Source organism: Scylla paramamosain, chromosome 16 (genome assembly GCF_035594125.1).
Source record: "Scylla paramamosain isolate STU-SP2022 chromosome 16, ASM3559412v1, whole genome shotgun sequence".
NCBI classification, from domain to species: domain Eukaryota; kingdom Metazoa; phylum Arthropoda; class Malacostraca; order Decapoda; family Portunidae; genus Scylla; species Scylla paramamosain.
Window position 1 is genome coordinate 21,309,951 of NC_087166.1, and position 22,730 is coordinate 21,332,680.

A 22,730-nucleotide genomic window follows, 5' to 3' on the forward strand; every position below is an offset into this window, starting at 1 on the left:
TCTATGCCTTTATCATTGTTGCTAAGCTAAGTATTTCTTCTCATATTTTTACGTTCTCTTAAATTTTCCACATTCATTTATTTGTATGTGCTACACTGACATCCTCTTCCTTAAACCCTTAAAAAACATTGGGATTTTTGCTGGACATCATCTTCCCTGGTTGATGTTACTGCCAATGTTTATCTCTGCACACCACACTCTCATTTTACCTTTTTGGCCACTTCCCAATTAACCCCCAGTGTCCACAACTTGCTCAAGTCCCTATTATGGAGACAGGACTCAGAGCTTGGCCCCTGTGCACAACCAAATCTAGGTAAAACCTTGGAGCTGTTGTTGATGTGTGATCAGTTGGGCAGCAGGATGGCATGTGTATTTATCTAGTTGTGAAATACAGGACAAGAGCCACACTATGCTTGTGCTGTCCCATCTTCATATCGACTTTTATCCAAATTCTCTTTAAATTTATGGACTGTCTTGGCACACAGTCTCATCAATAAGTTCATTCCACACTGCTATGCTCTTGTGGGGAAAGCTGTGTTTCTTGATGTCTCTTCTGCAAACACTTCTTATTAATTTCCTTCCATGTTCTCTGGTACCTCTCATATCTGGTATCACAAGATCATCCCCGTCCAACTTTTCCATTCCTTCCAATATTCTGTATAGTGCTATCAAATCACCTCTTTCCCCCCCTTTTTTCCAGTGTTGTCAAGCCCAATCTCATCAACCTCTCTTCATAACTATGCCCTCTTAGGCTTGTAGAGATTTTAGTTGTGGTTCTCTAAATTCTTTCTAGCTTTCTGATACCCTTCTTCAAACTTGGTGACCATACTAATGTTGTGTACTCCAGTATTGGATGTATCATTGTTGTTATCAGTTTTTTTTATCATATCTTCATCAATGTAGGATGTTTCTCAACAAATTGCATGTTTCTCCAGTGATCTTGTTTACATGCTTCATAAACAACATTTTATTATAAATGGTTACTCCCAGATCTTTTTCTTCTGATTTTATAGTAATTTTCTCATTTCCGAAATAATAGGTGTCTTCTGTTCTCACATTCATCCCAGACTTCACCATGCTACATTTCTTGGCATTAAACTCCATGTTCCACTTCAGCGACCATTCATTTATCTTAATTAGGCCTTGATTCAGAGCTCTGTAGTCTTCTTCATTTGTTACTTTTCTCATAATCTTAGCATCATCAGCAAGGAGGTTCATGTAGCTTGTCACCCCTTCTGTCATGTCATTTACTTATATTACAAACACAACTGGTGCTAGTACCGATCCTTGCGGAACTCCACTTATTACTGGTCCCCAGTATATGCAGTCACCCCATCCGTCTCTCTCTCTTGCACTATGTCTGTTACTCTTAAGTAGAAGCTTATCAGATTTGTTACACAAGATCTTCCTTCTCAGAATCCAAATTGTCTCTCTGTTATTACATTATTGTCTTCCAGTATTTCACCCATCTGTTCTTGATGATCTTTTTGCAAATCTTTGCTACCACACTTGTCAGCAATACTGGTCTACAGTTTAATGGGTCTTCTTTATTTCCAGCATGTGAATTTTATTATTTTCCAATTCCGTTTCCAATCTTTAGGTACTCTTCCTTCCAGCAAGGTGGTGCTGATTATATTCTGTATCACTGGCTAGTTGTGGGCTCCAGTTTGACACACCATCAGGTCCATTGCTTTCCTTACATTCAGCTCTTCCAACATATTCTTTACTTCTTTTGTTGATGTTACTACCTCTCTCAGACCAGTCCCATTTTCTATATATGTGTGTGTGTGTGTGTGTGTGTGTGTGTGTGTGTGTGTGTGTGTGTGTGTGTATTTACCTAGTTGTATTTACCTAGTTGTGTTTTACAGGAAAAGAGCTATGCTCGTGCTGTCCTGTCTCCATATCTATAAGCATCCAGCTTAACTTTAAATTCATGAATATTTTTTGCTTGTACCACTGTTTCATCTAAGTTGTTCCATATTATTATGTTTCTATTTGGGAAATCATATTTCTTGACATCTCTTCTACTTACTGTTTTCTTCAATTTCACTCCATGTCCTCTTGTAGCTCTTGAATCCCACACAAATAAGTCTTCTTTGTCAACTTGATCCTCATCCTTTACAGCTCTGTATATAGCAATCAGTTCTCCTCTTTCTCTTCTCTCTTGTAATGATGGAAGCTTCAATCTCCTTAATCTTTCTTCATAGGTTAAATTTCTCAAACTTGGTACCAATTTTGTTGCAGCTCTTTGGATCCTTTCTATTTTCCTTATTTCCTTTTTATTATGGGGTGACCAAACAACTGTGGCATATTCCAGTTTTGGTTGAATCACATATTCCATCAATTTTTTCATCATCTCTTCATCCATGTAAGCAAATGCCCCTTTCATCTTTCTTAGTAACTCATAAGTTTCCCCAACTATTTTGTTTACATGTTTTACTGGTGATAAATTATCACTTATTGTAATTCCCAAGTCTTTTTCGTGTTTGGTTTTCTTAATTTCCACTTCTCCCATGGTGTAGGAACTTGTCAATCTTCTTTTGCTTTTTCCTAATTCCATCACCTTGCATTTCTTTGCATTGAATTCCATTTCCCATTTCTTACTCCATTTATATATCTTAATTAGATCTTTCTGTAATATTTCACAATCCATATTGTTTTCCATTCTTTTCAATAATTTTGCTTCGTCTGCAAACAGACTTATATAACTGTCAACCTCATCCACCACATCGTTGACATACACCAGAAACATTACGGGGGCTAAGACCGTCCCCTGTGGTACTCCACTTGTAACTCTACACCATATATATATATATATATATATATATATATATATATATATATATATATATATATATATATATATATATATATATATATATATATATATATATATATATATATATATATATATATATATATATATATATATATATATATATATATATATATATATATTAGAATAGCAAATTATTTTGTTACAGATGTACACATCCCTATACGAATAGTAGCACCAGAGTCACTAATTCGTCCACTGCCTGAAAATCCTATTGTGACCCTTGTGTTGTCTGGTATGGACAGAACACTACTGGCTAAGGCACAGCAGATAGCAGCAGCCCTACAACCCAGGAGGACAGGATGGTGAGTGCATATGTGATGCATATTACATGAACCATCTTCTCAGAAACAACTTCACTCATGCAGTAGACTGTTGTAATTAATCATAGATAATTTGTGGTGCCTATTTTACTTTACATAGCCTATGGCAAAAGTTAAAGTGCCCCACAAACCTACACATAAATAAATTTAAATATGATTTTGAAACATTTGTTAATGCAAGTGATACTTGCCAATCCTTATGATGCTTGATGACACGACACTCCTTTTTGCTTCAGACACTCATTTATGTCTTGAAATTCTGATACCAGTTTCTGAAATAAGTTTGAGGCAAAGTGTCCATCAAATATAGCATCTTCCAATCTAGGGAATAAAGCAATGTCAATCCTAAGTAAATGGAGTTTTCCAAAGGGTTTAAATCTGGTGCACTATCTGTCCAGTCTTTACTTCACAATTATCCATCCCTTGCATCCCAGTGTAGGGCAAATTACTACATGAATCCAGGCAATTCACCAGTTACAAACAGCTATAGCATTTAGGTTGCCACCCTGTCTCATCCAGAAGGAAAATATAATCCAGAATTTCTCACACTTGCTGAGAAAGGACTCACAAGTAAACATCTGTGGGAAAGACATACACAAGTATGACACATCTAAGCAAGACCTAGTTACGAAAACCCCCTTTCCTCCACCTCACTCCTGCATGGCTCCTCAACTGGCCTCACTCTGCACCAACCAGCTGAGGGCATAGAAGGCCTGGGAGGGGGGGATGGGGCTGGGGAACTTTTGCTGACACCTACTTTCCCAAGCTACATGAAGACCTGGGAAGGGACTTCACTGGGTCCCTGCTGCCCATCCAGAAGGGAAGCCTGACAGGGAGTTGCTCACTGCTATCGTACGCAGGGGAGGAGAGAGACTTAGGCTCTCACTAGTCACGGTGTTTATTCACCAAAACTGCATAGACATAGCTTACAGTACCTGACTAGCTCTAGCACATCACTGCAACTCCACACACATTCAGTGTCCTGGCACTCGGCCTCATGGCACAGTAGAGAGGTGCTTGCAACAGCATGGAGGTACACACAATAACGTGAGGAAAGCAGAAGCACACCAAGTCCACTTCACAGCTAGGGGCACCACTAGAGTTGCTTGAAACATTGATCCACAATTTAATTACCTAACCATTATCACTAGCAGAAAATACATTGGAGAAATACTCAACGATAAAAACATGAAAAATAGGCACATACAAAAAAATAAATGTACAACCAAAACTTAACGTAAAATTAAGCTGCAATGAAAAATGTCAGCATACCCTAAACTAACAAAATTCTAGCTAAGACATGTGGAATCATCTGAAGGAATATGGAGGAATGATAAATCCCAAAAAGCTGCCACCAAAAATATATGCGGATTCCCCGGTCACATATTAAAAAAAAAATAAAAATATCCACATATTAAAAAAATAAGGAATAAAAACTTCTGTGTGTATGTATATCACTTACTTCCTGGTTTAATTTAAAGAATGAAATATTCCCCTCAATTAGCCACAAAAATAAAAAAAAAGGGTACTTTTCAAAAGGAGAGGATAGGAGAGAGAGGAGATGAGACCAAGCAAACAGTACATCTGACATTGTTCATTATGTGCCCAAGACACTGACCTCACTGACTCAGACCCCAGGACCCAGCATTGTTTGTTATGTGTCCTCATTTGCCTCCAGGTTCTCCTGGTGTCATAGATGGGCATTATTGCGATAAATTATTGTGATAATGACATTGGGCTATTGGTTACTGATAATTATTTTTCCTGCGTTATTGATTCATTGGTATTGTATTGGAACCTTAGGTTCCAAACTAGCGATAATCAATAATTTTAGTCTTTGGAACATGAGCATGTTGAAGTTTTAAACTTTCAAAATCAAATGTAGTTATTTTGCTTAAAATAGTACTTTTCATTAGTGAAGAGTGGATAAACATTGAATTTGAAATTTTTTCCAAGATTTTTCTAAGTTTTCTAAGATAAAGATAAAAATAAAGGTCTGGATATATCAGTTTTTTATTTAAAATATCAATACTGTTATTGCTAGTATCAGAATTTTTATTTATCAACTTTATCAGTTATCACCTTATCGGGTGATAAATTTATTGCCAGTTGTCAATTATTGGTTATCGCTGAAAAGGTCATCGTTATTGATTTATCGGTTATTGTGATATTTTTTTTTTTTTCATGCCAGATATGCCTGGTGCAAGCTTAAAGTTCTGCCCTAATAGTATATTACTTTAAGTTAGTAATATTTAGAAGGGAAGCTTTAATTCACTAAGAAAATCAGCCTTTTCTACAAACATGAGACCTTCATGTCCCAGGGCCCTTTCTCCAGATATCAGTGAGATCTGGAAAGTCCATCTTCCCCACAAAAATTGAAGAGATATTGCCCATGCAGGTAAGGAGTTACAGAGAGATTTGGATAAAATTTATGCTTGGAGTCTAAAGTAGAAACCTGAATTTAATTCTAAGAAATGTCATGTGATGGAAATAGAAAAAAAGTACAAGGAACTATAAAGGAACTACATGGAACTACATGGAACTATAAAATGGGGAAATATATGATAATGAAAAGTAATAAAGAAAAGGATTTGAGGGTGATTATTCAGGACACACTGTCTCTAGAGAAGCATATAAGTGTAATTTTTGGCTCCACATGTAGGATATGTTAAATAACATTACCCACATGGACTTGGTTATAATGAAAAAAATAATTACAACCATGATACACCTCAGGTTAGAGTACGCTGCAGTCATACGGTTCCCACACAGAAAGAAGAATATGAGGAAACGGAAAGAATACAGAGGACAGCAACGAAGATGGTGCCAGAATTGACAAATTAATGTACAAATTAATGTACAAATTAATAAACTGTATGGAAGAGGTAGACAGACAAGTTTTGGAGATGCATATGAATGAGGGGTCAGGATGTAAAAGAGGACATACAAAAAAGATTAAGAAGAGTATCTACATGTCTCAGTGACATCAAGGAGTATAGTTTCCTGTATCGAAGCATTGATCTCTGGAATAGTTTAAGTGAGGAGATGGTTACAGCTGTTAGTGTGAGCAAATGTAAAGAGAAATTGGATAACTGCAGATATGGGGACAGGATGAATGAGCTTTAGCTAAGACCCTGTACAATACAACTAAGTAAATACCAGACCGGGACACTCCACCAGAAAGTGTCACATTGTAAAAGGAACTACAAACCATCATCACAGTATGATTGTATTTCCTGGAATATGAGGTAACCATGTGTGAGATGTGTATGACTCACCGGAGACAGGCCATTGTAGTTTCTGAGCAGTGCCCCAGCATGTGGACATAATTTGAAAAGTATATGAGACTTACCATAGGTCAGTTGAAGTATGCTTGTAATTTTATGAAGCAAATCACCTCTGCTGGGGGGAGCTTTCCCATGAGATGAGCTGCACTGTGCCACAACACCAGACTTTAAAGAGCACGATCACCCACATGACATAAAATTTAGGCCCATAATGACCATAACAAAATGCTAAAAAAGAAAGAAAATGAGGAGGGAGAGGAGGACATGTGAAAGCTACCCTCCACAGTACATGAGTTGTACTGTCCCCAAGGAACATGGGAATATTGTATAAATATAGAAAACCAATAATTATACTTAATTATTATACCCTACAAATTTGCTTCGTAAAATTATAAGCATACTTCAACTGACCTACGGTAAGTCGTATGCTTTTCAGATTTTACATCATCAAATTCCCTCTGCTGTGGTGAGCGTTCCCATGAGGTTTTGAAGCCATGTGGGTGTTGTACCTGAAGGCAACTACTTGATTTGTACCCTTGCCACTATAACACATGTATTGTTGAAAAGAAACATGAAAGAGCAAAGAAGACATTCATTAATGTCATTTACATGAGTTGTACAGTGCCCAAGGAACATGGTAATATTGTATAAATGTAGAAAACCAGTAATTATACTTAATAATTATACCCTACAAATAACTTATTAAATACACCCTAAAATGGCCCAAACCACATCACAAATAGAGGAACATGCACAACTTGTATACATAAACACTAGTCACCCAAGTAAGAGGAGGAAGCAGTAGGCACCTGCTAAAACAATAATTACTCCCAGTGAGGTCTAAAGCACTGGATCAGGGGGTGCTGTGAAGTTATCATTAAACCTAGCTGTGACTGTGTGAAGTATGAATGCTTCATTGTTACGGGGCTTCACTGTATTGGTTAGGGTTCATAGTTTGTATTGGTTTCATGCTTCACTGTTTCACTAGTGTTTACTTCGCCCCTTGCTCTGTATTAATCATTGAGTTCTGTACCACGCCGCCACCGGCTCGCACCTACGTACTTGTACCTGTCTACACATTAAAAGCACTGGGAACTTGTGACTTTATGTTGCCCGAGAACCTACAAGAAGGATACATGGCGCAGTGAGTAGTGCAACTCACAAGGACCTGGCAGCGAGACAGCGTGAAGGTGCCCCAACTAGCCGCTGGTGTGCGGTGCGTCTCCCGGAGGAGCCTTCAGTGTGCCGGCGCCATGACTAAGCCTAAAACCAGGAGGCAACAAGATCCGGCACCCATCTCGCCAGCTTCGTCCACGCCCTCGGCTATGGGGCAGGAGCAGGCAACTGGAGTCTCTCAAGACGTGCTCCTTCAAATGCTGCAACTGTTCCGTGACAAGTGTGAGCAGAGACGACGGGAGGACGAAACGAGGCGCCAGGCCGAGGAGCAGCGCTTCAATCAGCTTGTTGCTACGCTTGGAACGCAGCCTTCACAGCAGGCAGGCACACCCGGCGCCGTTAGTGACAGCCTCGCCAACCCGCCCTCAACCATGCTCCCGATGTCGTCCACGCCTGTCCCCAAAGCGACCGTCGTTCCGCCTTCCCCGCTCTCACAGGACGCTACGCTGCAGGCCTTCAAGGAATGGAGACAGCAGTGGGAGGACTATGCGGTGATGGTGGACCTGCAGAAACAGCCGCAGCCCAAGCAGCTCATACAGTTGCGGGCCTGCCTCTCGTCCGAACTGAGGCGCACGCTCGAGGTTAGCTTGGGCGTACCCCCGGGCTCGATCTTGAGCCTGACTGAAGTGCTGGAGCGCCTTCACGAGCATGTGAAAGGGCAACGAAATGAGGCACTGAGGCGCCTATCCTTCTTCCAGTGTAGACAGGCCGAAGGAGAGAAGTTTAATGACTTCTACGTGCGGCTGAAGGATGCTTCGGACGAGATCGACTTGTGTAAGGCCCACAACCCTGCCTGTGTAGAGACGCAAATGAAACACGCAGTGTTGATGGGCGTCAGAGACGAGGAAACGAGGCAGCGCTTGTTGGAAACGCCATCTGACGCCACACTGGAGAAGGTGTTGACAGTGTGCAAGTCCCGCGAGGCCGCCGAAACCACGTCACACGAACTCAGGCCACTCCAGTCTTCCACATGTGCAGTGTCGGCGTATAAGAAAAAGAAAAAGGACTGTTGGAAAGGGGACTGTCTGAAAAAGGAATCGCCCAAGGCAAACGGTCATTCTAGTGGTTCGAAGCCGACTAACGCAAAGTGCGGTAACTGTGGTTATGGGCCGCACTCCAAGGACAAGTGCATAGCGATTGGTGAACGGTGTCGTTTATGTAACAAAATGGGTCATTTCGCAAAGTGTTGCCGCTCACAAGTGCCGAGAAGCCGCCGAGTGACCGTGTAAGGTGCGGCAAAGTGTTGTCTGTAACAGGGCACCAGCGCGGCGCTGCCCCGCCCTCCGGCGGCACTGCCCATACCGCCCACGCACGAGCGGTGGACAATGTGCCACTGGTCGGCCCCACGTCCCCGACCATAAAGCTTCAGGTGGAAGCATGTGGCAGGTCAGGCTGGGTCGAGTGTGTGCCAGACACGGGAGCGGACACGACAGTCATGGGTGATGAGCTTCTTCGGGCACTTGGCCTGTCGGCTGACGACCTGCAACCCTACCCAGAGTTGGGACGTCAATGGCCTGTCGGATTCTCGGGTCGTTATACGCCACTATGACGTATGGGGACACCACCATCCAAGGCCGGATAATCGTGATGAGGGGTCTGCCCAAGCCGCTCCTCTCGTACGGCCACACGAAGCAGCTGAGGATCATTCCCCAAGACTATCCACGGCAGATCGGAGTGCGAGGAGACCGGCGGCAGGAGGGGGAAGGGCAGGTGAGGCAGGTCTCTACTCTTGGCCTGCCGCCGCCCGCCGCGCTGCAGCCTCGCACCTCATCCCTCCAGCCGCCACTCACGCCACAACTTCCCCTACCCTCTGCTTCATCTGCGGAGGCCAAAGCGTTTTTCCTGCGAGAGTTCCCTGACGTGCTGACGACTAAGGATGGCTTTCGTCATGGATCCGAGCTGAGGGAGATGTGTGGCCCTCCGATGCGTATATACCTGAAGGATGACGCCAAGCCCTTCGCGGTAAATACGCCGCGACTCATTCCTCTTGCCTGGCAGGACGCAGTCAAGGAGGAGTTAGAAGCCATGGTGAGACAGGGCATCATAGTACCCGCCGGCGATCACCCGTCCCAGTGGTGCCATCCCCTCGTGACCGTGGCCAAGCCCAAAGGAGGTGTAAGGATAACTGTGGACCTCACGGGGCTAAACAAGCAGGTGTTACGCCCCGCACACCCCTCTCCTACACCCCACGCTGCCGTGCGCTGTGTTGGACCAGGGGCACGATTCTTCTCCACGCTGGACGCTCTGTATGGGTATTGGCAGATACCACTGGCGGAGCAGGACCAGCACCTCACCACCTTTATCACCCCGTATGGCTGCTTCCGGTTTTGTCGAGGACCAATGGGTTTCGTGGCCACGGGCGACGAGTTCTGCCGCCGTGGTGATGCGGCGCTCGACGGCGTGCAGCAGTGTGCCAAAGTGGTAGACGACATTCTGCTTTGGGACGAGGACTACGAAACACACATTCGGCGTGTCTACGAGGTCCTGGTGCGGTGCCGCACCCACGGCATCACCATCAACGCGGAGAAGTTTGTGTTAGCGGCTCCAGACGTGACGTTCTGCGGGTTCAAGCTGTCAAGGGAGGGCATTGCTGCCGACGAAGAGAAGGTGCGCGCAATTGCCGACTTTCCCAAGCCGGCAAATGTGACGGACATGCGCTCATTCTTAGGCCTGGCAAACCAACTAGCAGAGTTCACGCCACAGATTGCTGCGTCAGCAGAGCCCCTGCGTCTTCTCTTGAGCCCCCGCCGAGCCTTCACATGGACTCCGGACCACGACTTGGCCTTTGAGAAGGTGAAGATGGCACTCTCGCGACCGCCAGTGCTCGCACACTTCGACCCATCCCTCCCCACTGTGTTGCAGACGGACGCCTCGCGCCTGTATGGCGTGGGTTACGCCCTTCTACAGGACCACGGAGACGGTCAGTGGCGTCTGGTGCAGTGCGGGTCGCGCTTTCTAGCAGACGTGGAGACGAGGTACGCAACTATCGAGCTGGAGCTCGTAGCTGTGGTCTGGGCCATAGCTAAGTGCCGGTATTACCTACTAGGTCTGCCTCGCTTCACCATCGTGACAGACCACAGGCCCCTCGTTCCCATCCTCAACTCGTATACGCTCGACGCCATCGACAACCCTCGACTGCAACGCCTGAAAGAAAAGATCATTGGGTATGTTTTCACGGCAGAGTGGCGTAAGGGTAAGTCTGTCGCCATTCCCGACGCCCTATCCCGTGCACCGGTGGACAAACCGTCTCCTGAGGACGTGGCGCTTGGGAAAGAGGCCTACGCACACGTCCGTGTCGTGGTAGCTATTCGTGCTGCTACACTGGATGCCAGATCGCCTACAGGAGACCTGGTGCTGGACGGGATACGCACAGCAGCTCGAGAGGATGTGATCTACACCAGACTACTTGAGTGCGTAACCCGAGGCTTCCCCTCTACCCACGACAGCCTAGACCCTGCCTTACGGCCCTACTGGAAGGAGCGTCACAACCTCTACCACAACGACGAGCTTGTTCTTCTCGGGCCCCGCATTGTGGTTCCCTCCACCCTTCGACGTGAGGTCTTGGCGCGGCTTCATGACAGCCACCGCGGAGTGGAGGCCACGAAGCGCCGTGCACGTCAGACAGTGTGGTGGCCCGGGATCAACTCAGACATCACCAACGTAGTAAGGGCGTGCAAGCCGTGCCAGGTGTTGCAGCCAAGCCAGCAGCGGGAGCCCCTGATGACTGAGGAAGTGCCTTCCAGGCCGTTCGAGTGTGTGTCTGCAGACTTTTTCAGCGCAGCGGGGAAGTCCTTCCTCGTGTACGCAGACAGGCTCTCGGGGTGGCCTGTGGTGGCTTTGTGTGGGTCTGACACCACCGCCTCCGCCACCATCGCCTTCTTCAGGAGGTTCTTTCGAGACCTTGGTGTACCTGTGCGACTTCGGACTGATGGGGGCCCGCAATTTACCAGCCGCGACTTTCAAGACTTTCTGCGTCGCTGGGGCGTGCGGCACGAGGTTTCTTCGCCGCATTACCCCCAGAGCAACGGCCACGCTGAGGCAGCAGTTAAGTCGGTGAAGCAGCTGGTGATGAAGACGGCCCCTTCTGGCACGCTCACCGAGGACTTCGACCGCGGGCTGCTGGAGTTACGAAACACACCGCGACAGGACGGCCGTTCTCCTGCCCAGGTGTTGTTCGGCCACCCGCTACGCTCCTGCGTCCCCACCCACAGCGTCTCCTTCACGGCTGAGTGGCAAGAGAGGACCAAGGAGTGTGATCGTCGTGCTGCCGCGTGGACCGAGGCTGTCAAGGAACGCTATGACGCCCACGCCCGCCCCCTGCCACCACTTGACCTTGGCGCCCACGTCAGGCTCCAAGATCCCGTCACTAAGCGATGGGATAAAGTGGGCGTAGTCATGGGGATTGGCAAGAGCCGCGACTACCTGGTGAAGACTACCGCAGGACGCGTATTGTGGCGGAATCGCCGCTTCATTCGTGTGGTCCCTGCCCCATCTACCGCGGAAAGAGACAGTCACGACGGGCAGCCCTTACACCCCCCAGCTCAGAAGATCCCCGATCCCGCCACCCCAAACGCACGCCGACGCCGCCGTTGGGAAGCCGACGGACCCATACGCCGCTCAGCGCGTATAGCCTTACGTTCATAGCTAGTTAATGAACGTGAAGAGGAAGGGGGAGATGTGTGAAGTATGAATGCTTCATTGTTACGGGGCTTCACTGTATTGGTTAGGGTTCATAGTTTGTATTGGTTTCATGCTTCACTGTTTCACTAGTGTTTACTTCGCCCCTTGCTCTGTATTAATCATTGAGTTCTGTACCACGCCGCCACCGGCTCGCACCTACGTACTTGTACCTGTCTACACATTAAAAGCACTGGGAACTTGTGACTTTATGTTGCCTGAGAACCTACAAGAAGGATACAGTGACCTCACTGAATGTTTCCCTTTATGTCTCACAACACAAGGGGGCAGTCACAACCTGCCCTCTAAAGACAACTCTCTTCCTCCACACAAAACTACAAGCACCTAATAACACAGCCTTCACTCAAAATTTCAAAATTCTTGGGGACTCCTACACCAGCCTCGGAGTCCCCATCTGGGGAGGGGACCACAAATGTCCCCAGGTTGGACTGCCCTTCTGACGATGACCCTAAGTGTCTTGACACTCCCTTCAACTTTTTCTTCATTAACTTCTGCAACATTCATGGTCTAAGATCTAATTTTCAATCTGTAGAACACCACCTCTCCTCTTCTAAACCTCATCTTCTTTTCCTCACTGAAACTCAGGTGTCTGAGGCAACTGACAATAGCCCCTTTTCTGTTCCCTCCTACTTTCTCTATCCTCATTTTTTTATCCAAAGCTGGATGTTGCGTTTATGTGCGCAATGATTTAACCTGCTCTCATGCCCACACTCTTGAATCTTGAGTTTTCCATCATCTGGCTACGACTACAGAGTCACTCTCAAACTAAATTTATCTGTGCTGTATATCTATCACCTAATTCCTCTGACTATAAGAAATTCTTTGTTTACTTAACTTCCAAAGTGGAGCACATTCTGGCTCTCTTCCCTTTTGCAGAGATCTCCATTCTTGGAGACTTCAATGTTCACCACCAGCTGTGGCTTTCCTCTCCCTTCACTGACCATCATGGCAAACTAGCCTTCAACTTTGCTATCCTCCATGACTTAGAGCAATTGGTGCAGCACCCTACTCATATTTCTGACCGTCTTGGAGATATGCCCAACATTCTTGATCTTTTCCTGACCTCTAATCCTTTTACTTATGCTGTCACCTCTCTTCTCCGTTGCACTCCTCCAACCACAATCTCATATCTGTATCTTGTCTTAACACCCCAATCCCTCCTCAGGATCCCCCTAAGCGAAGGTGCCTCTGGTGTTTTGCCCCTGCTAGTTGGGGGGACCTGAGGAGGTATTTTGCTGATTTTCCTTGGAATGACTACTACTATGTCAGAGACCCATTTTTGTGTGCTGAGTGCATAACAGAGGTGAAGTGTCTGACATGGAGGCATACATTCCTCACTCTTTTTGTCAACCTAAACCTTCCAAACCTTGGTTTAACACAGCTTGTTCTCGTGCTATACATGATAGAGAGGTGGCCCACAGGAGGTACTTAAGACTTCCATCACTAGAATCTCATGCATTTTATATTTCTGCCTGGAACCATGCCAAGTCTGTTCTCCAACTAGCCAAAAACTCCTTCATTAACAGAAAGTGTCAAAATTTTTCAAGATCTAACTCCCCTCATGACTTCTGGCATCTAGCCAAAAATATCTCCATTAACTTTGCTTCTTCTTCTTTCCCTCCTTTTTTTCAACCAGATGGCACCGCTGCTATCTTATCAATTTCTAAAGCTGAACTTTGTGCTCAAACCTTTGCTATACACTCTACCTTGGATGATTCTGGGCTTGTTTCTCCCTCTTCTCCACCCTCTGACTACTTCATGCTACCTATTAAAATTCTTCACAGTGATGTTTTCCATGCCCTCACTGGCCTAAACCCTCAGAAGGCTTATGGACCTGATGGGGAAGTTTGCCTACATTAAGCCTGTTCCTAAAAAGGGTGACCATTCTAATCCCTCAAACTACCATCTTATTGCTTTAATTTCCTGCCTATCTAAAGTTTTTGAATCTATCCTCAACAGGAAGATTCTTAAACATCTATCACTTCACAGCCTTCTATTTGATAGCCAGTATGGGTTCCGTCAAGGCCGCTCTACTGGTGATCTTCTGGCTTTCTTTACTGAGTCTTGGTCATCCTCTTTTAGAGATTTTGGTGAAACTTTTGCTGTTGCTTTGAACATATCAAAAGCTTTTGATAGAGTCTGGCACAAAGCTTTGATTTCCAAACTACTCTCCTACAGCTTCTATCCTTTTCTCTGTAACTTCATCTCAAGTTTCCTTTCTGACCATTCTATTGGTGCTGTGGTAGATGGTCACTGTCCTTCTCCAAAATCTATTAACAGTGGTGTTCCTCAGGGTTCTGTCCTGTCACCCACTCTCTTCTTATTATTTATCAATGACCTAAACCAAACTTCTTGTCCTATCCACTCCTACACTGATGATACCACCCTGCACTTTTCCATGTCTTTTCATAGATGTCCAACCTTCAGGAAGTAAACATTTCACGCAGGGAAGCCACAGAATGCCTGACTTCTGATCTTTCTAAAATTTCTGATTGGGACAGAGCAAACCGTATTGTTCAATGCCTCAAAAACTCAATTCCTCCATCTCTCAGCTCGACACAACCTTCCAGACAACTATCCCCTCTTCTTCAATGACACTCAACTGTCCCCCTCTTCTATACTGAACATCTTTGGTCTGTCCTCTACTTATAATCTGAACTGGAAACTTAACATCTCATCTCTAGCTAAAACAGCTTATATGAAGTTAGGCATTCTGAGACGTCTCCGCCAGTTTTTCCCACCCACCCTGCTGCTTACTCTGTACAAGGGCCTTATCCATCCATGTATGGAGTATGCTTCACATGTCTGGGGGGGAGGGGGGGGCTCCACACATACCACTCTTCTAGACAGGATGGAATCAAAAAGCTTTCCATCTTATCAACTCCTCTCCTCTAACTGACTGTCTTCAGCTTCTCTCTCATCGCCAGTGTTGCATATCTAGCTGTCTTCTTATGCTATTTTCATGCTAACTGCTCTTCTGATCTTGCTAACTGCATGCCTCCCCTCCTCCCACGGCCTTGCTGCACAAGACTTTCTTCTTTCTCTCATCCCTATTCTGTCCATCTCTCTAATGCAAGAGTTAACCAGTATTCTCAATCATTCATCCCTTTCTCTGGTAAACTCTGGAACTCCCTGCCTGCTTCTGTATTTTCACCTTCCTATAACTTGAATTCCTTCAAGAGGGAGGTTTCAAGACACTTATCCTTCAATTTTTGACTACACCTTTGGACCCTTTTCTGGGACTGGCATCTGTGTGGACTTTTTTATTTATTGAATTTTTGTTGCCCTTGGCCAGTGTCCCTCCTACATAAAAAAAAAAAGAAAAAAGATGTCAGCAGTCAAGGTGAAGGACAGCCTCCTGAAAAGGATGTGATCCATCCCTTAACAATTTGTTTATCATAAAATTTTGCAAATGTGGCTTCTCGAGTCCATCTAACTTTCGCCATGATACATTCGATAGGTACTGCCAAAACCTTCGCCTTTGAAGCTGCTGCCAGCCTAATGCTGCCTGCTGTGAAAATTGAGGTGTCAATCCCAGCCCTGGACAACATAACTTTAATCTATCTTGCTATAGTATCCTTAGAGACAGTCTTGTGAAGTTTAACAAAACTGATGATTAACTTATTCACTGCCTTTATGATGTTGGGCCTGAGCATCTCTGTTCAGGTAATGTCTCACAGGGTCTCACAGAGTCTAGCATCCTTTGCATAAGCCTTAAAAATAACACTTTGAATATAAAAGTTAGGTCTGCATTGTTTAATGTTGTCCCCCAACTGGACGGAGATAGAAGATGCTTCAATGTGAATCCCATTAACCAAAAGCAAGTGAAGTGTTTGTATTCTGGCTGCTTGAGTCAGTGCCATCAACATAACTAACTTGAGTGTGAGTTCCTTTAAAGAGAGTGTAGTCAAGGGGTACATAGAACTAAGTGTGTGAAGTACTGCTTGGACATCCCATGTCTTGGTGTACTGAGGCTTGGGAGGCCATAGGTTGAACAACCCCTTTAAGAATCTGTTCACGAGGGAATGGCTACTCGCCGGGAATCAATTTACAACTATGCCCAATGATGACACTGCACCTCCCACCATGTTGATAGAATTATAACCCACATTCCTGTGGAAAGTAAAGGTCAAGAAGTTTATAATGTTTGGCACAGTGGGATTAAGGGGATCGATGTCCCCTCGACAACAAGATTGTGACCATCTCCTAAGATGTGGTCAGTACTGTTTTTCTTTACCTGGTTTCCAGAATGCCATGATAATATCTGCACCCTCCTTCTGTATGCCTCGCTTTTGGAGGGACTCCCAGACAGAAGGCATGCCATCAATTGAGTGTGCCTCATGAGGGGGTGCCCTTTTGGTGAGGACAGGTGCGTCAAGACGTCCTTCCACTTCCTAATCAGCTTGGGGTGATCGATCAGCATGCCGAGCAGCATACCCATCCATGGCTGCGACGTCCAAACCAGAAACATTATCCACCCCTTTGCCTGTTCTGCCTGCATTTTCTGCAAGCACCTAGAGATCAGTGAGAAAGGTGGGAAAAGATAAGGAAGTACAAACTTTGCCTAATTGAGCAAGAAAGCATCAGAATAAGCTGCTTCTGGGTTGGGTTTCTGGGAGCAGAAAGGGGTGATCTGCTTGTTCAGCCGGGAAGCAAAGAGATCAATAGAAGGGATGCCAAAGGCATCACAGATCAGCCAAAAAATGTGGACATCCAGTTTCATTCATGCCTGTTGTTAACCTTACAAGAAGCTACATCCACCACATTGTTCACCACACCAGTCCCATATTAAAGTGATGTCATTACAGAGTAGTGACTTGGTGCCACCCATTTTATTGACCTAGATTACAGCAGTAGTGTTATTGCAATGACTTTAATATGTTTACCCCTTAACTCCTGGCTAAAAATTTGAAGAGCAAACAAAATTGCTTTAATATGTAAAAGACTCTCCTCCAAAGACCAACTACCACCTGTAGACTGATGGTTAAGGTTACCATCCCAGCTGACTGTGGAGGCATCTGTGAAAAATTCAGTGTCTGCAGCTGGCAGAAAAATGTCCCTGTCCTGAACAGTGGCATTAGAGCACCACCGTTGGAGTTCTGCCTTCATTTCCTCTGAAATGGTCATCCTAGCATCAAAGTTATCCTGTTCTTGTTTTAATGCAATGATTTTGGCTCTTTTGAATTTCCTGTAGTGAATTTTACCAAGCAACAATGAGAAGCAACAAGATCAATGGCATGGGCCACTTGTTTAATCTGAGCTTCATCCCTGCGCATAAGTACCACACAACCTTGCACTAAAGACTCTACTCTACATTCAGGCAGGGAAATTTTCATTCTGTCAGTGTCAATAATGTTGCCCAGATATTCAATCCATTTAGCTGGGACCAGAACTGACTTGCTCTCATTGATCCAGATGTCCAATTTCCTCAAGAGAACATTAGTATCATGCACAAAGCAAACAGACATTGAACTATTGCAGATAAGGGAGTCACCAATGAATGTGGTGATCGTGTGATCCTTATTCCTCAGAGAAGAGTAAACCGGCTTCATGAGCTTGGTGAAGATCCTAGGGCCTTCTGATACCCCATTTGGGAGACAAGTGAATTGATAAGTTACGCCATGCCAATTGATACACAGAAACTTTTGCTCTTCTTCCACAATCTTAATCGAATAGTAGGCATATCTCAAGTCCACAGAAGCAAGAAAGTCATCTGCATTAATGAGTCTGATGGCTTGTTCAAAGTTCTCCATCTTAAAATGTTTGTATGGGATATGAGAATTTAGTTTTTCTATGTTCAGAACTATTCTATATTCCCCATTCTTCTTCTTCTTCAGAAAATGGGCGAGATAATTTGCTCTTTTTGCCTATGTGTAACATTAATGACCCTAAACACTAATAATTTATTGATCTCCCCATTAATAATGTTTTGCTCTACTTTATTGAACCTGTACTCTAGATTGCCAAGAAATAAATGTTGAATATCATCCACATTAATATCCAGATGGCAGTGCTCCACTATGTCCAAAATAACAGGGTCACTAGTAATGGAACACCATTCATGAGCAAAGTAGTGAAGCCTTCCACCCACAAAACACTTGCCTGATTTACTGCCATGGCTTGAAACTGCCCCAGCTCCTGGCATTTTTTGAGTCTGTGTTGGGAAATGCAGAGGAAGATCGTTGACCACCCCTGAAAGCTGACTTCCGAAGAACATAAGGCTGGAACCTCGAAGAGAAACCTTTGAAGTTAGCCAAGGCCCCAAAACCTCTTGACCTGCCACCAGGAAATTGCCATGTAGTGGGTGGCTTCTTGGATGTAATTGCATTCTTAAGCTTCACAGATTCCTCAATATGCTTCACAGACTGGGAGACATCACCAAAGAGGAACTGAGTCATTGGTACCTTCTCTGTACAAAGATGCATAAATTTGTGATTAATTTCATATTTCATAATGTAATGTCTTGCTAAATTATTCCTGAAGTTGGCATTGCCCAACAAGGCCAGGACACTGTTGACCATGCCTACTTCATGGGCCGCCACTGGGTGATTCTCACCTGGACCACTTTATTGAGGACTAACAGTGACTTGGTAATATTAGTCGCTGGCCTCAGGATACCCTTGTTAACCTCCTTCAAGCAGAAATTGGTCTTTTTAGTTTCCCCCCCTAAGTGCATCCAGGATCTGAGGGTTGCACTCCACTAGGGCAAGGGCAGGACAATTGGAAGACCTCTTTACAATCTTGTCCTCACAGACAGACTTGTAGTTGTCCTCCCACAAACCATTGTCAAACAGGAAGTTAACCATGTCTGCCACCTTACTGTCAATCTCACCCAAAACAGTCTCGGATGGGCCAAATGCCTTAGCACTTAGCTGCAAGGTACTATCACTTGGGCCCAGCACACAATCCCATCAACCTCACTACTGGCCTCTAAAAACTCCGAGAAACTAGCAGGGGAACCCAAGCAAGTCAGCCCATGAGAGGGGCCAGCACTATCACTAACCACTTAAGGCCATGGAGGGGGAGAAGCAGCAGTCACCACCAGAAATCGTGGAGGAGGGAAGGGGCCCACCTGTCCACATTTAACTGGACAATCTCACCTCTCAACTTCGCCAGAGCATCCAAAACCACATCTTATTGGGAAGGAGGGACCAAAGCACGTGTAGCCATGAGAAGAGGGCAGGAGGGGGTGTTAACTTCACCTGGAAGGCAAGGCCCATGACGAGATGAATTCTTGGCCATCCTCCCATTGGCGCTGTGAACAGCAACCCCACCAGAGCTACTGACCCTGCCACTAAGATCACTGGAAGATCCACAGGGCCCCCCTGGTAGTAAAAGGAGGAGGCAGGAGGTAAAGAGGCCCGCTCTTCCCCTGATTCAGATGATGTGATAACAGCTGCTGGCCTGTGAAAACAGTAATAAGCCATAAGCTCAATTGCTGGTAATCAACAGCACACAAAATAGCCACTTGGACGGCTCAAGTCTGCTCTAAACTCGGATGACTGATGGTAGGCACTGTACCTGCATAACAGGTGACGTGGCCTCGCTGAAAAAGAGACACTGCAGGAGAAAACACCAGAGATCCCAACAGCACGACCATCTGGCGTGGCGACGGGCAAGCAATTGGTGCTGTGGCGCAGAGTAGCTCATCTCATGGGAACACTCACCACAGCAGAGGGGATTTGATGATGTAAAATTATGTCTATGGGTGGACAGTAATTTATGTTATCTCCCCTACCTTAGTGATAGCAACTAAAACCTCCCACCTGCTCTTTCAGCTGGCAAGAACTGCCACCATAATAGTCGAGTTACTAGTCACGAAATGGATTGGGGCTGGAAGGAGTAACCCAGGTTGCTGCTTCTTTTGCTAGCCTATTGGCCTTCTCTTTCCCCAAAACTCCCACATGTGCTGGTACCCAGCAAAACCCCATGTGGTAGCCTCTACATTTGAGGAAGTAGAACCACTCAAGAATTGAGAAAATATGATGATAAAGTAAGGACTAAATAGTAAACCAACATCACATCTAGCCATATCACAACCCACTTCTCACCCTCTACACCAGACCACACTCAGTCACATCACACAACACAATACCCAGCTACACCATGGACATAAACCTCACATCATGCCACACTTCATATCAGCTACACAACAGCCAATACCACACTCAGTGCCAATTTCAATGTTTGGTAACATTCCCAACTGATAGCCTTACCAACTTGTGATAACAGACATTACCAGCACAAAGTGATTTCAGTCTTTGTTTTTGTGGTTTCAGTAATTCTCAACCTGGTAATGATAACAAAATGAAGACCTTTGTGATTCAATAATGTTGATATGCTGGAACACTCTTAACTAGACAAAATGAGTCAATTATTGATGAGAGAGAGAGAGAGAGAGAGAGAGAGAGAGAGAGAGAGAGAGAGAAAGAATTATGTCACCGATGCCTTCAATACAGCATATCCATATGCTGCAATTATGGTTACATTTTGTGATTTAAATTCTTCCCTTTGAATATCTGTCTGACATTCACCAAACTCTGCTTATGACAACTAGGCACAATAAATCATCTATTTTTCTCTCCCTCATTGGTGTTCACATACATTGTTAGATTGAAAATATCTTGGGTTTTATGGAAATAACCCTAGCCTACTAATTGTGAGACTAACTATTTCTAGGCAAAATTATGATTTTTTTTTTAATCATGATATACACAATGAAAGGATTAACATCGAATTAATGAACTGAATCAATTTAAACCTAGCCAAATCTGGACCTCTGATGGAAACAGTAATGTTATTTCAATATTATTCAGTATCTCTTAGGTGATAAATTCCAAATGATAATCCCATGTTAGGATTATTATGGGAGTTTGGCCAAGGGGGCAAACCGGGTGAAATAAGGGTGACAGGTACTGAAGTTTTCATCAAGTGGTGAAGTGAGTTCACTCAGCCATGCAAATTATTTTCTTAAATTTTATCATAGGCATCTTCAGTTCTCTGAGGCACCTTGAATCTAAGCTCCATGGAGCTCTGCCCACTTGACCACTGAAGAACAGACCAGTGGAGTTGCCTGACATGACATGATACCCAGGGAAAAAGAACTACAGTTTACTGACAAGGCATCCCTCACAGAGACTGCAGCAACTTTCCATGCATTGTGATATTGTCAGTAATCATATAGAACTGATTCTTTGCATATTTGTGAGGCAGAGAGACAGACAGACACACTGGTTATTCTTATTTAATAATTGTTACATCTGTAGAAGAGGCATATAGTAATATGCAAAGTTCTACTGTATTTTTTTATTGCTAAAAGCAATACATGGTGAAATATTAATTAAATAATTAACAATAAAGACTGTAAATACAATTTGCAATATATATATATATATATATATATATATATATATATATATATATATATATATATATATATATATATATATATATATATATATATATATATATATATATTTTTTTTTTCCTGACCTCTAATCCTTCTGCTTATGCTGTCACCCTTTCTTCTTCGTTGGGCTCCTCCGATCACAATCTCATATCTTTATCTTGTCCTATTGCTCCAATCCCTCCTCAGGATCCCCCTAAGTGAAGGTGCCTCTGGCATTTTGCCTCTGCTAGTTGGGGGGACCTGAGGAGGTATTTTGCTGATTTTCCTTGGAATGACTACTGCTCCCGTGTCAGAGACCCGTCTTTGTGTGCTGAGTGCATAACAGAGGTGATAGTGTCTGGCATGAAGGCGTACATTCCTCACTCTTTTTCTCGTCCTAAACCGTCTAAACCTTGGTTTAACACAGCTTGTTCTCGTGCTATACATGATAGAGAGGTGGCCCACAAAAGGTACTTAAGCCTTCCATCACCAGAATCTCATGCACCTTATATTTCTGCCTGGAACCATGCCAAATCTGTTCTCCAACTAGCCAAAAACTCCTTCATTAACAGAAAATGTCAAAACCTTTCAAGATTTAACTCCCCTAATGATTTCTGGCATCTAGCCAAAAATATCTCCAATAACTTTGCTTCTTCTTCTTTCCCTCCTCTATTTCAACCAGACAGCACCACTGCTATCACATCTATTTCTAAAGCTGAACTCTTTGCTCAAACCTTTGCTAAAAACTCTACCTTGGACGATTCTGGGCTTGTTCCTCCCTCTCCTCCACCCTCTGACTACTTCATGCCATGTATTAAAATTCTTTGCAATGATGTTTTCCATGCCCTCACTGTCCTAAACCCTCGGAAGGCTTATGGGCCTGATGGGGTCCCTCCTATTGTTCTCCGAAACTGTGCCTCCGTGCTTGCACCTTGCCTAGTCAAACTCTTTCAGCTCTGTCTGTCAACATCTACCTTTCCTTCTTGCTGGAAGTTTGCCTACATTCAACCTGTTCCTAAAAA

General features: G+C 44.4%; 1 protein-coding gene across 5 annotated transcripts in view; it reads left to right on the forward strand.

Moving 5' to 3' along the window:
* LOC135108133 (uncharacterized) overlaps positions 1 to 22,730 on the forward strand; it is a 99,174-nt gene that overhangs the window by 58,912 nt on the left and 17,532 nt on the right. For 2 of the 5 annotated variants that reach the window (XM_064018846.1, XM_064018851.1), the window contains exon 5: positions 2,985 to 3,141. The exons of 1 other annotated variant lie outside the window; for it this stretch is intronic. In XM_064018846.1, the coding sequence (XP_063874916.1) occupies positions 2,985 to 3,141 (157 nt within the window). Of the gene's footprint in view, positions 1 to 2,984; positions 3,142 to 5,895; positions 7,542 to 22,730 lie in introns of those variants that run through there. 2 more of the 5 variants (XM_064018850.1, XM_064018852.1) reach the window with 2 other exon arrangements.